At 45.7% G+C, this 16,436-nt stretch overlaps 1 protein-coding gene across 2 annotated transcripts; it reads right to left on the reverse strand.

Annotated features, from left to right (window-relative positions):
• Window positions 1-1,027: 1,027 nt before the first annotated feature.
• On the reverse strand, window positions 1,028-16,167 carry RAB5B (RAB5B, member RAS oncogene family). Of its 2 annotated transcripts, XM_065887243.1 has the most exons (6): window positions 16,110-16,167; window positions 4,420-4,682; window positions 2,524-2,675; window positions 2,121-2,243; window positions 1,463-1,556; window positions 1,028-1,143 (listed from the first exon to the last, which is right to left on the reverse strand). In XM_065887243.1, the coding sequence occupies exons 2-6, from the start codon at window positions 4,580-4,582 to the stop codon at window positions 1,028-1,030; spliced, it is 648 nt and encodes a 215-aa protein (XP_065743315.1). In that variant the 5' UTR covers window positions 4,583-4,682; window positions 16,110-16,167. The 2 variants fall into 2 exon arrangements, with proteins under 2 accessions (XP_065743315.1, XP_065743314.1); XM_065887242.1 differs by lacking the exons at window positions 2,121-2,243; window positions 16,110-16,167 and having other exon boundaries at window positions 4,420-4,582.
• Window positions 16,168-16,436: the final 269 nt, after the last annotated feature.

The raw sequence follows: 16,436 nt of genomic DNA on the forward strand, positions 1-16,436 counted from the left end.
AGTTAAGAGGGCAGGTAAATCAATCAAAACCCCCATAAAACAAGTATCACAACTGAACTACCATCAATTAAAGTGCAAACTGCAGGGGGATATCGTGGCTGGGGCTGAGGCCATCTGAAGGCCAGAAAGAAAAAAATGCATATGTGTAAGTCAGAGGATGGGTGTCAGAAACTGGTCCCTCCTCCATTTAGATCACAGCAGAGCCAAAGATGCAGGCAACCAGTGAAGATTCTTTGGAGGACTCTGGGGTCCAGAATCTCCCCCACTATGGGGGAGAAGCTACCTAAGAGGCTGGGTGAGGGGAAAGTAAGCCTTAGAAGAGTTCCTGAGCCACAGATGACACTGCATTTCCACCTCTTCCACCTCTGCCCAGTTAGCTAACAAGACTCCAACCTGGTGCCTGAGAGCTTGCCTTCACATTCTCATCTCTACCTAGAAACATCCTCCACAAGGCCAACTCAGTGTTTTCAAATATGAGAAACTCCAACCAAATAAAAACAAAAAGGAAATGTTTCCTTACTCCCCCTTGCTCTGAGCCTTACTTTCCCCCAGGTCCTTAATGTGACTGAACTGGAAACCTCCTTCCTCACTTCCTGGGTTCACTACCCTCTCCATCCTGGGGAGAGGAAGAAAAGGGGATCAAGAAGAGAGACTGACCAAAAGCAGAAGGGGAAGGGGCAGGAGACAAAAAAAGAGTTTTCTGAAAAAATGGGGAGGAGGAGGAAAGATAATTAAGGTCACTGTCTTGCACCTATAATACAAAGTGAAGAAAGTTTGTTTTGGAAGGTAAGTCCTGGGGGATCTGACCCCCAAGCCCCAGAGCAGGGGTAGGAGGCCAGTGGCAACAGCTGCCTGGTGTTGTTGCTGAAGCGTTAAAAAGTGCCATGACGGAGCTGTCAAGAGGCAGCCCTTGGGAGCCAGGGCCCAGTGTGCTGTTACCGTAGGGGCTGTGTGCTGAGCGGTGGGGATGGAGGTTATTTCTGAGCTCTCGTGCTAGCTCCATACTTGTTTGCCGCTAGCCACCCCCTCAGTTGCTACAACACTGGCTCTTGTTCTGCTGGGACTGCTCATGGAGATCCACACCCCGGCTTCGGCCTGCTGCACCCCCCAGATTCTGGGGTTCACTCTTTGGCAACTTCTTAGCTAGAGATGAAAACAGAAGGGAACAAAGTATGGTAGATTTTACTCATCCCCCCAGAAAAAGACTATTGGGGGAAAGTGGAAATGCGAGAAACTAAAAGAATGTTCCGAAGAGGGGAGGGTTCATTGTAAACTACATTGAAGACGAGGGGGCTCAAACTGCAGCCAAAGGATGGAGGTCACAATGGAAAGTTAAGGTATTTCCACACCTGAAGTTTTCATAAGAGGAGACGCTCCCATTTATCCTTATGACTTGGGTTAGTCATCTTGCCTAGAGGCAAGGGAAAACACACAGGAAGACCTTAGGCTGCTCTGACCTTACCTATTGCCAGGAAGAGATCGTTCACGTTCATAGCTGTCTTGGCTGAAGTCTCCATAAACAATAAGCTGTTGTCATCTGCATACGCCTGGGCCTCCTGCAAGGGGTGGGGTGTACTGGTACTCAGACTGTAGGGCAGGAACAAGTACTGCCTTTCCACTCCCACATAGCACCAGAGCTAGACAATATCCTAGGTTCCCTCCCCTTAACTGCCCCTCTGAGCCAGCTGGCCCTGGACCCATATTTTGGAGATGACTCCCTCAAGGGATAACCCATGGTCTAAAGCACTTAATCCAACAAATAGATGTCAGGAATCTTAATTACTGGGGAGGAGGTAAGTTGGTTGGGGGCTTTTGGGTTCTGACACTTGAGTATCCCTTACCTCAAATTCAACTGCTCCCTCCTTCCTCTTTTCATACTGGTACCCCCACAGCTGGTACTGGTACTTCCCTACCCCTCTGCTCTGGAATTTTCTTCTGACTCCTCTAAAATCTCCTGGCTGGCATTAGGGTCACAGTGTTGCTGTATTTAACTTGGTGCAGAACTGGGGAATGAGATGATGAATGTCCTGAGATGAGATTTTCAGAAAGGGCAGGTTTGGTAAAAAGAGGTCCCAAGCACAGAGGGAGTGTGTCAGAGAGGGACTCTGTGGCCACCTTACTTCGTACTCCACCATGCGCTTGTTGGCCAGGTCAGCTTTGTTCCCCGCCAGGGCAATAACGATGCTAGGACTGGCCTGTCGCTGTAGTTCCTTTACCCATGTCTTTGCTCGGGCGAAGGTTTCCTAGGAAAACACAAGGATGAGAATGAGTAGGCTGGCTCATTCAGCCTACCGACTGCCAATCCAGGCCCATCAACTTCAAAGCCCAGTCTCAAAACTCACCTCTTCTAAGCAGCCTTCACTCACTGAAACCACCTGTCTCTGGTAATTCATTACCTGTCTTCTCAGCACTTGGAAGCATAATCTGTATTCTTATTTTGCTATTTCAAGAACAAGTTTTCTCTCCCCCACCTATTTTAATTCCTATAAATAAAAGCAAGGACAATCTTCTCAGCCCACTTACCTGATTAGTAATGTCATAAACCACAATTGCAGCTTGGGCACCTCTGTAGTACATGGGGGCCAAGCTATGGTATCGCTCCTGCCCAGCTGTGTCCCAGATCTCAAATTTGACTGTTGTGTCATCTAGACAAACCGACTGGGTGAGGAAGGCCGCTACGAATAAGAGAACAGAGAAGTTGTTGTAAGTGGGAGGATGCATGGGAACATCCCACCCTCCTTCAAAATATCTCTACTTTGGGTCTAAGACAAGTCACCACCCAGGCCATTCAGCTACAGGAAAGGTTTAGCATTCTCCTCCTTACACACAAGGTTTAGCATTTTCCTTCAGATCTTGGAACCAGAATTAAGCCTGCTCTTGGCTAAGTCCTCCCTGCCAGAAGTTTCTCTAGCTAAGGAATGGGGGAACATCATAAACTCTGAGGGACAGAAAGAACTGGCACTTATACCAGAGTCATCCCTCTTCTAACCAAAATAGAGGAGTAAGAGATAATGACGGAGATAATAAGCTTCAGATAAAAGTCACATCAAGAACTGATTAGAGGGCTTCCCTGGTGGCGCAGTGGTTGAGAGTCCGCCTGCCGATGCAGGGGACATGGGTTCGTGCCCCAGTCTGGGAAGATCCCACATGCCGCGGAGCGGCTGGGCCCGTGAGCCATGGCCGCTGCGCCTGCGCGTCCAGAGCCTGTGCGTCCAGAGCCTGTGCTCTGCAACGGAAGAGGCCACAACAGTGAGAGGCCCGCGTACCGAAGAAAAAAAAAAAGAACTGATTAGACAGGGACTTCCCTGGTGGCACAGTGGTTAAGAATCCACCTGCCAATGCAGGGGACACGTGTTCAATCCCTGGTCCGGGAAGCTCTCACATGCCGCGGAGCAACTAAGCCCGTGTGCCACAACTACTGAGCCCACACTTTAGAGTCTGTGAGCCACAACTGAGCCCGCCTGCCACAACTACTGAAGCTCACGCGCCTAGAGCCCGTGCTCTGCAACAAGCAAAGCCACTGCAATGAGAAGCCCGCGCACCACAACAAAGCGTAGCCCCCGCTCGCCGCAACTAGAGAAAGCCTGCACGCAGGAACGAAGACCCAACACAGCCAAAAATAAATAAAAAAACAAAAAAACCAAAAAACTGATTAGACAATTTTAAAGCCTGTTGTGAGGTCCCACCATCATCAGTATTATTTGGCTGTTACTTTTTCATATTACCTCTGCTGGTCAAAGTACATATTTCCAAGGTGACTTGGAAATAAGTCACCCCCCCAATAAAAGTGGGGAAGGAGTTAACATGGGAGTTCTCATAAAAGACCCTTTATTGAATTACCACCCTATTTTGGGGTAGTGGCAAAGGGAAGGTAGCAAAGGTGGGAAAAGCAGATTCCTTTACGTTTTGTATTTAGTTCTAACCTCTATTTTACCAGATATGTGCATCAGGATCAGCTAAGGAGCTTTTCCAAACATACATGTCTACACTGCCACCAACCTCACTCTACCTCCAATACTCATCAGCAGATCTAGGGTAGGGCCCAAGCATGCATAGGATGAAAATGCTCCCTAGGTGATTCTGATGTACATCTCTGATTATGAGCCACTGCCCCAAACCAATCCTGCTCAACATGACACTCAACTGAACTTCACTGGCATTAAGATGAGAGTGGGAGGAGGAAAACAGATTAAAAAATTAGTGGTTTTCTTGGTGCTCAAAGGCCAACCTTTCTAACTTTCTTCTAGGAAGTAAGAGGATGAACATGGACTTGCTTTTGGGCATTATGGCAATTTTTTTTGTTTCTTAAAGGATTTCCATTCCAGGGAGCTAAGAGGGCCAGCTCCACAAACAGATCCCTAGATCTCCCTTCAAAAGCCCTTCTAAGCATTGAAACTCTTCTCTCCCTGAAGTACTCACCTCCAATGGTGCTCTCCTGGTACTCGTGGAACTGCCCTTTGACAAAACGTAATACCAGGCTAGACTTCCCCACTGCAGATTCACCCAGCAGGACCAATTTGAACTGGCATATTTTGCTGGCCTGGGGCTGCCCATTGGGCCTGGCTGTGCTTCTGCTAGTCATGGCTAGATTATCAGAATGGGAAAGGGTAGAGGGAGGGGGATGCCACAGAGCGGCAGAGGGGGGAGGGGGGAGGGGAGGGGACTTCCAGGCTTCAACAGTCCTGCAAGAAAAAAAGGAGGTAAAATTAAACACAGGGCCATTACAGCTGCAGTCACTTTTTAGAAAAAGGACAGAATCTCTTCATTTCTTTGCTCCTATGAGGACTTAACTCTTACAATCACCCACCATTAAAAGGTTACACCACTGAGAGGGTCCCAGGCACCTGACACTCACTGGTAAGAGTGGGGAACAGTAAAATAAGAATTGCATCTAAAGTAGAGTGTGCTGAAATGGAGAGACTGAAAACCATGTGAGAGTAGTTTTTAATCTCCCAATCATTCCCCACCAGGTCTTCAAAGAACAGCATATTGATCAACTTTTAGTTGGCTTGAAGAGCACCCAGATCCACCCAAAAGTACCCTAGATCCCTACTATCTCCTTGGTGTCCTGGTGCTGTCCTTTTTTTATCCCCTCTTTTTTCTAGCTTTCAAAATGAGAAATTCACTCTAGGGGTATGGGATAAGAGTCACCCATCCTAAGAGTAGAGGGATAGCTTCTGGTTCTATATCCTTCTTACACGACCATTTCTGAAAATTGACATTTCTGAAAATATAACCAGGGTCCAATGATCAGAAAATCCATCCTTTCTCATTTCTGATCAAAGGTAATAGAGAGGGCTTCCCTGGTGGCGCAGTGGTTGAGAGTCCGCCTGCTGATGCAGGGGACATGGGTTCGTGCCCCGGTCCAGGAAGATCCCACATGCCGCGGAGCAGCTAGGCCCGTGAGCCATGGCTGCTGAGCCTGCGCGTCCGGAGCCTGTGCTCCGCAACGGGAGAGGCCACAAGAGTGAGAGGCCCGCGTACCGCAAAAAAAAAAAAGGGTAATAGAGAAACAGACCACATTAAGTATTAACTCTTTCACTTTTCTTCTGCCACCTCTCCAAGTCTGAAAATCTATTAAGTCTGAGTCAGTAGGCCTGACTTACTCTCAACTTGCAGCTGTCTTCCTGGTGCCTAGGGATTAGACTACCCTCCACACTGAAAGGGCCTAACAGCTGTAGCCCTCTAAGTTAGAGGCAGAGAAAGAAGGTGTACCTTCTAAACACATGCGGGAATCTCCGGTAGATGGTATAGGGGATAAGTCTTCAAGCAATAAATACTTGATGAAAGAATAAAACTGAACCACCTTCTCTACCTTCCAAGCGGCTAGGAAAGCTGGTGGTGGAGGAGGAGACAGAGAGAGAGAGAAAGTTGGGACTTTGAGTGTCCAATCATCCAAACCTGAATATATTTCATCATCCTGACTCTGGCGGGAAAGGAACTGTGAGATTCAAAGAAGTGTTAGCATGATCACAGCATGTAAACCTATCCCCAAAACCTAAGCATTGCTTGGATTATACTTTGCTTGTTCAAATTAATCTTTCCCTTCTCCAAGGTTGATTCTAGTGACTCCATAAACATCATACTCTGTGACATATACGGGGAAACATTATTTTTTCACTATAGCAAATTGCTTTGGGATCAAATCAGGGTTAAAAATATCTGCAATCCTAGTAAAGACAGAAAAACCATACAGGTGGAGGTGTAGAGGAACAAAGGCTGTGGAGTCCAATTCACTGGATTTATTTTATAGTTCTGATTACTAGCTTTAAATCTTTGGACAATTTACTAAATCTACCTGTGCATTTGTTTCCTCATCTGTAAAATGGGATAATAGCCTATTGAGTACCTAATTCATAAGGTTGTTGTGAGGATTAAATGAGATAATACAAAGAACTCAAATATTTGACAAAAAGTGTTATATCAATGAATATAAAGGTACTAATCATTACTAATATGATATCAAGAAAATTTCTCTGCTGAGCCTTACCTTCCACCTTTTTAAAAAAAATTTATTTAGTTAATTTATGTATTATTTTTGGCTGTGTTGGACCCCCGGTGCTGTGTGCGGGCCTTCTCTAGTTGCAGCAAACGGGGCTTCTCTTGTTGTGGAGCACGGGGTCCAGGTGTGCAGGCTTCAGTAGTTGTGGCACGCGTGCTCAGCAGTTGTGGTGCACAGGCTTAGCTGCTGCGAGGCATGTGGGATCTTCCCGGACCAGGGCTTGAACCCGTGTCCCCTGCATTGGCAGGCGGATTCCCAACCACTGTGCCACCAGGGAAGCCCTCACCTTTATAAAATGGAAAAAATACCTACCTCATAGAGTAGCCCTGAGGATTAAGTGAAACATTTGTGTAACATAGTATTAACGAATAGTAAGACAGGTATTGTTGGGCTTCCCTGGTGGCGCAGTGGTTGAGAATCTGCCTGCCAATGCAGTGGACACAGGTTCGAGCCCTGGTCTGGGAAGATCCCACATGCCACGGAGCAACTAGGCCCGTGAGCCACAACTACTGAGCCTGCACGTCTGGAGCCTGTGCTCCCAACAAGAGAGGCCGCGATAGTGAGAGGCCCACGCACCGCGATGAAGAGTGGCTCCCGCTTGCTGCAACTAGAGAAAGCCCTTGCACAGAAACGAAGACCTAACACAGCCAAAAATAAATAAATAAATAAATTTTAAAAAATAAAATAAAAAATGAAAAAAAGAAACTGCCAAAGTGTTTAAAAAACAAAAAGACAGCTATTGTTATTTAATGACCCTGATTCACAGAAAACATCAATTTAATATATTAAAGGATATCTCAATATTAGTTGTTATCAATATATGCCTAAAGAGCAGCCATGATATGAAAGAGGTAGAGAAAAAAAACAGGAAAAAAAAAGTGTAAAGAGGAAAGAGGAAGTTAACGGAGAAATGAGATTGAAATGAGAACGCAGACAAATCCCAAAGTAGACCAGAGGACTGTAAGAAATTACTCTGATCCTACTGGGTATTTTGTAGTCCCCTAGGCCACGGAGTCCCAAGAATCCAGATATACATGTGCCACTTTGTGATGAAGTTTTCACTGGTCTGTGATGAAATGATTAAATAAAAGTGATATATTGGGGACCTTCCTGGTGGTCCAGTGGCTAAGACTCCGAGCTCCCAATGCAGGGGGCCCAGGTTTGATCCCCGACCAGGGAACCAGATCCCGTGTGCCACAACTAAGACCTGATGCAGCCAAATAAATAAATAAATAAATAAAAATATTGGGCTTCCCTGGTGGCGCAGTGGTTGAGAGTCCACCTGCCGATGCAGGGGACACGGGTTCGTGCCCCGGTCCGGGAAGATCCCACATGCCGCAGAGCAGCTGGGCCCGTGGGCCATGGCTGCTGAGCCTGTGCGTCTGGAGCCTGTGCTCCGCAACGGGAGAGGCCACAACAGTGAGAAGCCTGCGTACCGCAAAAAAAAAAAAAAAAAAAAGATATAGCAAGTTCTTCATAAAGCTAAATTTATTCATTTTAGGGGTTTCCTTTATAACAAGATTTCTAACTTATATTTTTTGTATCAGTTTTCCCTCAAAGGTAAATATGTATTTTTTGCATGGATAAACCTCTAAGACCTATTGTTAAAAGTTAAAAAAAAAGTTGGAGAACAAAACATGTGGTTGATCCTATTTCTATAAAACAAAGCAACATTCTGCAGAGAAAAAGGTATGGAAAGATATATACTCATCTGTTAACAGTGGTTACCTCCCTCTAAGGAGAGTGGGATTGAGGAAGACGGTATGTGAAGGACTCAGGTGTTTTCATTCCACATAATTCTTTCTTTTTAACAGGAAATATATATTTTTAAAGTTTCCTACATAACTTTAAAAAAAATTGCTTTTTAAAAAAAAATTACAAATAATGGTGTTGATAGGCAGTAGTAAGCTTTCTAAATATACTCATGTGGAAAAATAGAAACCCCCAAATTTAAATTAATTGGTCCATTAAATCCAAAATTCTGGGAACCAGTACTGCAAAAATCAGTATTAATTAGCTTCTTAACCACTAGTCACAGTTCTTTAGCTCTTTTCATCCTCAAGCCTTTAGAGCAGTGTTTCTCAAACTGTGGGCTGTAAGCCAATAGTGACCTTGAAATCACTTGCTGGATCATGATCAGTATATTTAAAAAAAGAAAAAATAAATAGAAAAAGATCAAATGGATTGCAAATAATAAGCATGAGAATAATTTTGTGAAAATGTTTCACTTGTGGGTGTATGTACATACACTGAATTATGATGTAAAAAAAAATTTTTTTTTAATGAGCCACAATCAAAAAAAGTTTAAAAAACATTGCTTTGGAGAGGCCTGAAACTGAAAGATGGGTTAGTAGGAAGTAGTCTCTGGCCAGCCTAAAAAAGCACTTCCAGGTGAAATTAAGATGAGGGTTTAATATAGCTCTCCAGGGGTCAGAGGTTCTCCAACCCTGCTACTAAAGTTATAGAGCAATTATGAAAATGGAAAGTTAAAGTCGACAGAGGCAGTCCTGCACAGTGGTAAGGGCTCTGGAATCTGCAGGCAAGCCTGAGTTTTATTCTCTGCTTTGCCAATTAACCCACTGTGATTTAGGCCACTCACTCCCTTTGCCTTTCTAAGCTTCAGTTTCCTTACCTATGAGGATCCGGGGATGGGGTAGGGAGTATAATAGGTGAAAGTAGTAAAAGGCAGAATTTGAATTCAATTCCAAAGTTCTGGGTACATTTAAGAAATGTGTTTCTCTTGGGGTTTCTCAGCATCTGTTTTTTTTAAGAATTATTTTTTTTTTAAAAACACATTTATGGGGCTTCCCTGGTGGCGCAGTGGTTGAGAGTCCGCCTGCTGATGCAGGGGACACGGGTTCGTGCCCCGGTCCGGGAAGATCCCACATGCCACAGAGCGGCTGGGCCCGTGAGCCATGGCCGCTGAGCCTGCGCGTCCGGAGCCTGTGCTCCGCAACGGAAGAGGCCGCAACAGTGAGAGGCCCGCGTACTGCAAAAAACAAACAAACAAAAAAGACAAAAAAAACCATTTACGTAGTACTTCATATACATTGTTTCATAGGAAAAGAGGATAGGCCATCATAACTCTACACTTTACAACAGAAAACAGATTACACAATAAGAAAAAGACCTCTACAGATCATAAGCTGATCAAGTTTCCTTTAGGTTGACACACATACACTACACTCTTAAAAAACAACAGAAAAAAAGTTACTAGATTCTTCAACTTACTCCCTCACATTTCAAAGCATGTGATCCAAAGAGCAGAACACTAAGTTAGAGTGGACTGAATTCTCATCGGCAGACACGTCTCTCTAGGCCTGGGAAAACAGTAGGGAGTTGGAGAAGTGTGAAGATAGTTAACAGTTGGGAATTCCCTGACGGTCCAGTGGTTAGGACTCTGTGCTTCCACTGCCGCAGCCCGGGTTCAACCTGCAAGCTGCGCGGCACGGCCAGAAAAAAAAAAAAAAAAAAAAAAGAGGAAACAGTCACAGACACACGGATTGGTCACTAACCCCCACAGATAAGTCAACCCAGAGCCAATCGGCAAACTCTATTGAACTGTCAGAGATTAGTAACTATGAGGTTAGAGAAGACTATCTCCCACTCCAATGTTTCAGCTCAAGAATATGTCCTACCCTCTCTGTTCACAGTAATTGATGGGCTGCCCATCTCTGTGCCTTGATCTTTAATCCCAACATGTTAATAAGGGTATCATGTTTCTTACGCAATAGCTAGACTCTCAAAAGATCAGGGGTACAGAAATGGAATAATACATATAAGATTCAATTGATTTCTCCCCTATTCTAGCAGTGATTTTTTTGCTACCAGTTGACAGTGGTAAAATGATCCATCCAAAGGCAAAAAATAAATCACAGCCAACCAGTCAAGTGGTGTGATGATTATTACCTTCAAACCTGAGGCAAAAAAAGGGAGGTTTTTCTTCCCTTCAACACTTTCAGTTCAGATGAGAAGAAATGACAACTTCCCTCAGAAGTGCAGCCCCACAAGAATGGCTTATCAAATGACCATTAACTGGGCCTCCCTGGTGGTGCAGTGGTTAAGAATCCACCTGCCAATGTAGGGGACACGGGTTCTAAGCCCTGGCCCGGGAAGATCCTACATGCCGCGGAGCAACTAAGCCCGTGAGCCACAACTACTGAGCCTGTGCTCTGAGCCCACGTGCTGCAACTACCAAAGCCCATGAGCCTAGAGGCCGTGCTCCGCAATAAGAGAAGCCACTGCAATGAGAAGCCCACGAGCCACAACGAAAAGGAGCCCCCGCTCACTGCAACTACAGAAAGCCGGCGTGCAGCAACGAAGACTCAACGCAGCCAAAAATAAATAAATAAATAAAATAAATTTATATTAAAAAAATGACCATTAAGGAGGATTAAGGCATGACGTCATCAGTCTATTGGGGAAGGGAGAGGTGGAGGATGAGGGGCAAGTTCTTTAGTGTGAGCAGCTCTCCCAGCAGCACAGGGAAATATGAATAGGAAAGGTTTCTTAGGGACTTTCCTGGCAGCCCAGTGGTTAAGACTCTGAGCTTCCACTGCAGGGGGCACGGGTTCAACCACTGGTTGCGGAACTAAGATCCCGCAAGCTGTGAGGCCAAGAAAAAGGAAAGGTTTCTTAGCCTGCCGAAACCTGAGGAATGGAGTCTGCCTAGGGCAAGACTCCATTCCTCAGATTCCTTCCCACTTGGTAGCTTTGGGTTCCTATGCCAACTACATATGAAGCCTCCAGAAGTCTGTCATCTACCAATAGAGACTGAGTTCAAGGCACAGAGCCACTGGAGTCTAGCCCCCTCCCAAATGTTAGCCCTCTCCCAAATGTTAGCCCTGTAAGTTCAGTTTGCCAGATAAGAGGCAGTTTAGAGGTCATCTAGTCCAGTCTATATTTTACAGAGAGGAAACTGAGGCAAATAAAATGAACCAGCTTGCCAGGTGTTATCACACAGCCAGTTTTCACACAACTGCTTAGTAGCAAGTCTTCTTCTAGCAAGTACTCTCAGCCAGGTACTCCTGCTCCTGTTATACCACTATACCTCTTCAGGAAGCAGGAGATGCTGAACTCTGAACTGAAATCCAAAGAAGGCACCAGGACAGGAACACGAGCTTAGATTGGATAGTTTCTGCTTCTATTCAGTTTAGATAAGTACTTCCTTTGGGACTGAAAACAAGTTAGGAAGGCCCAGGCCTTTGCTGGGAACTGGAATCTATTCCCATATCCTTCTGACAGAAGGACTCACTCATTACTGTGCTTCTCTAAAAGGTCTTGACCAACTCCTGCCAGGACAGTTGAAACAGAAGCAATTCAATGGAAGGTGCTAGGAAAGCAATGGTAATTTCTGCAGAATTCAATGGGCTGTGGGATTAATGTGAGATTTACTGAGCCGGGAAGACAGAGCAGAAGCCAGTAAACACCTTCAACTCTCCAACTTTGTTTAGACCCCAAATTACCAAAATCTTAAACTGAATTCCACTACTTGGCTCATTGTGTTGATCCAATGTTAACCAATGAGTCACAGGCTTAAATGAGAGTCCTTCCACTTCACCCTCTCCCTTTTATTTCCCCAAGAGGCAAAAAAAGCATACTTATCTCTTATCAGCATGGTACTGCAAACTCCCTATTATTGACCTATGAAAGACTGGAATGCCTTTCCCCACTTTGTCTGCCTAGCAAACACCTAATGTGTCTTTTAAAGCCAAGCTCAAATGTCACCTTCTCTGTGAAACTGCATACTTACTCTCTCACCCCAGCAGAATTCATCACTGCTTCCTCTAGGATCCCACAGTATTAAAACTGTATTCTTGGGAATTCCCTGGCTGTCCAGTGGTTAGGACTCAGTGCTTTCACTGCCAGGGCCCGGGTTCAATCCCTGGTTGGGGAACTAAGATCCCACAAGCCGTGTGGCACGGGCAAAAAACAAAAACAATCAAACAAAAACCCTGTATTCTTATCACAGCATTTATTACATTATTTGACTTAATTGTTTGTGTCTGTTCTGCTAAACTATGAACTTCTCAAAAAGTGTGACTATTTTTTATGTCATCTTGAATCTCCAGAGCAGAGCACAATGCCTGGTCCCTAGTAGCTGTTCATTAGTTAAGGCCAAAGCAATCCTGCTTCCTTCCTCCATCTACTCCTCCCCTTCTGTGCCATCTAAATAGATTCTTACTCAGTTCCATTTGGGAATGTTTTTAACAGGCCAGTTCTCCCTCTTGCCTCTTTGTGATCTCCCCTGGATGGAGGGGCCTCTTGGGACCCAGCCCACAAGGTACTGTTGCAACTCACATGGGCTAACTGCTTTTCCTGTCACCCGTTACTATACCTCAGATGGCCTAATCACACCAAATATGCAGCCCTCCCACCGTAACACTGAGGCAACTGTGGCTAAAAACAAAGTTCTCTGAATCTTCAGTTGATGTTAAATGTTCAAAAAACTTCGGATCATTATCTCTATTAATTCCTGAACTTCAGAAACACAAGTTTAAAAAAAAAAAAAAATCATACTACCACTCTGACAAGGTACCCACTGCCCCTCAACAGAAACTACAACCTGGCCCAGAAATCTGCATACACTTTGCTCACCTGGGTAGCTCCTTATTCAGCTCAGTTACTGTTGAGTCAGTGACTAAATCTTTCCTAAAACATTCTTGGGAAGTGGGAGTGTATTGTGTAGGGTTTCAAGGTATCCCTCCTCCAAGACGGCTGTTGCGTTTCCTTATTTTAAATTCAATGTCTCACACTTAGGTTACTTTCCAACCTGAAATGCCTTAGGACTAGGAAGCAGGCTATACACTTGCTTCTCCTACCCCATGTCTCCTCATAAGTCAAATTCGTATCAATGTGCACAAACAAGTAAACTATAAAAGAGCAATCCTTGCTCCTGGGCAAAGTAAGAGTTAGAAGGGATGAGGTATGACTTCAAGGGCAATGGGAAAGTCCTCTTCTCCAAATATATTTTTGTAACTCCAGATCTATGTTTAAAATTCTATATTGATGATTTCCACTCCTTAGCTCCCTCTTTAAGAAGCAAAAACTCTTGGAAGGATTAATACTTTAAGTGACTATTTGTTATTTACACCTTAATATAGAACAATTCCAGATCAGTTTTTGAAAGAAGGCTTTGATTACGGGGAAGGTGGAAAAGACAAGAAGGGATGTATAGAAGAAAGAGACAGGATATCATCAGGATGTAGGAAATGGCAAAGCTTAGTGAGGATTTAAAAAACAAACACACACACACACATCTACACAACTTTCTCTAGGACTGGCTTTGCAGGAGAGAAAATAAAAGCTCCTGGGGGTACAATAATCAAGGTTTCTGAGGGTACTATATAAAGGCTGGGCACATCACAGGGCTTCTAAAGCCAGTAAGGACAAATTCAATTAATAAGGTGGTATATAAAATGTCCCAGCTGTGCTGAGGTTTAGAGGAAAACCAGTTTCAAAGCCAGAGAAATTTGGAAGCTTCTCATATCATTATAGAAAGACAGACACAGGGGCCCCTTAGGAGAACCATCATCTTCTTCTGGGATAATGAAGGGACAGTCATATAATCTGAACATGCAGAGACCATGAACCAGAAGACAGAAGTCCCAAATTCCTCACATTAGCAGAGATGCCAATAATTCTCCAAACAAAATCATTCACTTTAATGTTTCCTTCCTGCCCATAAAAGAGAAAGACGTTTTGGCCATCTATTTGGGCATTTCCTGGGATACCCAGTGCACAAGTGGGGTGTGTGCGTGTGTGTGCACATGTGTGTGTAAGGATGTGAGTGATAACCCAGACTACAGCTCTCTGCTTGTCTGAATTTGATAAAAGCAAGACAAAATGAACCGGGAAAGGAGCATAATAAATAACAGAGTATGGTCCCAGAAGGGAAAACTGGAAAGAATGAGAAACCAGAGTTTGGTGGGAACATGAAAACAGAATTGCCTTTGGTGGCACATCCCCCAAAGTGAAGTAAGATTAGTCTCATCTACTGTCTCTTATCTCTGACCTTTCTGGATGAAATGAGTGAGGTATATGTGGGAGGATCTACACTTTTTACACTTCTATAAAACTTGAATATTTTAAAATACGTACTTATTACTTTTCTAATTAAGAAGAAATGTATTTATAAAATACAGTGGTATAAAAGGTAAAAAGGAGGAAGTATAATAAGGGAAAATCCAATAAGCTCCAATCTATGGGGGGGACTAAGGAGGTCAGTAGACCGTTAAAAATATCTGGGAGGAGGGGATCCCTATGTCTTAGAAATCCATCTTCCTTTTCTCTACTCACCTCCTTTCCCAAGTGCCTCTCTGTTTGACCCAACTTTTTAATAGCTCAGAAACCCAGGCTCCTGAAGAGTAGACAAAGAACAGGGGTGATGCCAACCTTCTGGAATGGAATTTCTCATTCTTCCCCAAATCCCTTCCTCAGTGATATCACCTCATATTTCCAGGCTTGGTTCCACATAACCATTACCTGCCTGTGAAATACCCAAGCCTAAGCGCCACAAAAGTTTCACCAACTATGGTCAGGAGATCTCTGGATGGCTGGGGATCCCTAAGCCCAGTTCCAATGCAGAAAATGAGTCACTGATTGCCCACGTCTAGGTGAGAGATATGGTCTCCAGTACAGACCACATTATTAAGTAGAAAAGAAACGAACAAACATCCCCCAAATCTAACTTCTTAGCTTTTTCACAGGACATGAGAAACAGGAGGTTAGAAGAAACCCAGAGGCTGCAGCCTAAGCCAGCTCGAGGCGAGGCCAAGGGAAAGTGCAGGGGCTGAGTCTGGAATAGCCAAGAGCCACAGAAAAAAAAGTTACTTTTGTCTTCATTGGCTACCCTGGGAGTACCAAAAAACTTCAAGTTGCCACATCTCCACACTAATGGGAACAAAAGCGTGATTACTCGCGAGCCACAGAGCCTCCAGCCCACCCTTCAGCATTCCCAGAAGCTCCCATTACTGAGGGGAGGCCCTGCTTCCACTGCCCCGGCTACCTGAGTCTTCTAGATTAGAAAAGCTTCCTTTGCTTGTCTCAGTTCTCCCGCACTGAACCCAAATCCCTCTCAGCTCAACTTTGGGGCACCCTAGTTATTTTTATAAGTCACTTTCCCTGAAAAGAATGCCTCTTACCCAGCTAAGAGCCCTTCCCTGGCCCTTCCAATGAGACCTCTCGAAAGAGCCCCAGCCCCGGTTCCCCTCCGGGCCCGGGCGCCGAATCTGACCCCTCCTTACCTCCGGGAGAATGGACTTACCTCACCCGCCGCCCAGTCCCTTTCCCCCAGTTCCTCCCTCTTCGGCGCCGCTCAATGAGGCCTGCCCCTGCCCGCACACGAGCCCCGGCCTCCCGCGCCGGCCCCCAGCCCGGCCGCCAACACCACCCGGCCGCCTCCCCGACTCACCAACTTCGGGCTCCCAGCCCGCCCGGCCCCCTCCTCAGCGCCCCCATTAGGCCTGCCGGGGCCCGGCCCCCTTCTCCTTTCTCTGGTGGGCCACTCTAACCCCTCGCAGAGGCCCAGACCCGCCTCTGCCCTCAGGCCGCACTCCTCTCCGGGGCGCCTCCGCCCCTGCCCTTGCGGGCTCCATCAGCCCGGTACCTGGGGATCCGTCTCCCCCGTCGGGCCCAAGCCTGTGTCGAACAGACAAACAGCTGCAGCTCAACCAAACCCTCCTGCCCCTCCTCCTCCTCCTCGCCCTGTGGCGGGGGCCCCAGCCAATTGCACGATTACCCGCCTACCATCCAGGGTGGGCTCTGCGCGTGCTAATCCGCCAATCCTCTGGAGAAAGGCAGTGCTGTCACCGAGGCGTAAGAGCAGAGGACTGGACAGGCGGTGCCCCAGGCCAATACAGAGAGGGAAACTTTGAAGATGGACGAGGTGAGGAGCCACTAAAGAGCGAGCTCCCCGAGATAGGGGCGGTACCCT

Source organism: Phocoena phocoena, chromosome 11, assembly GCF_963924675.1.
Source record: "Phocoena phocoena chromosome 11, mPhoPho1.1, whole genome shotgun sequence".
NCBI lineage: Eukaryota > Metazoa > Chordata > Mammalia > Artiodactyla > Phocoenidae > Phocoena > Phocoena phocoena.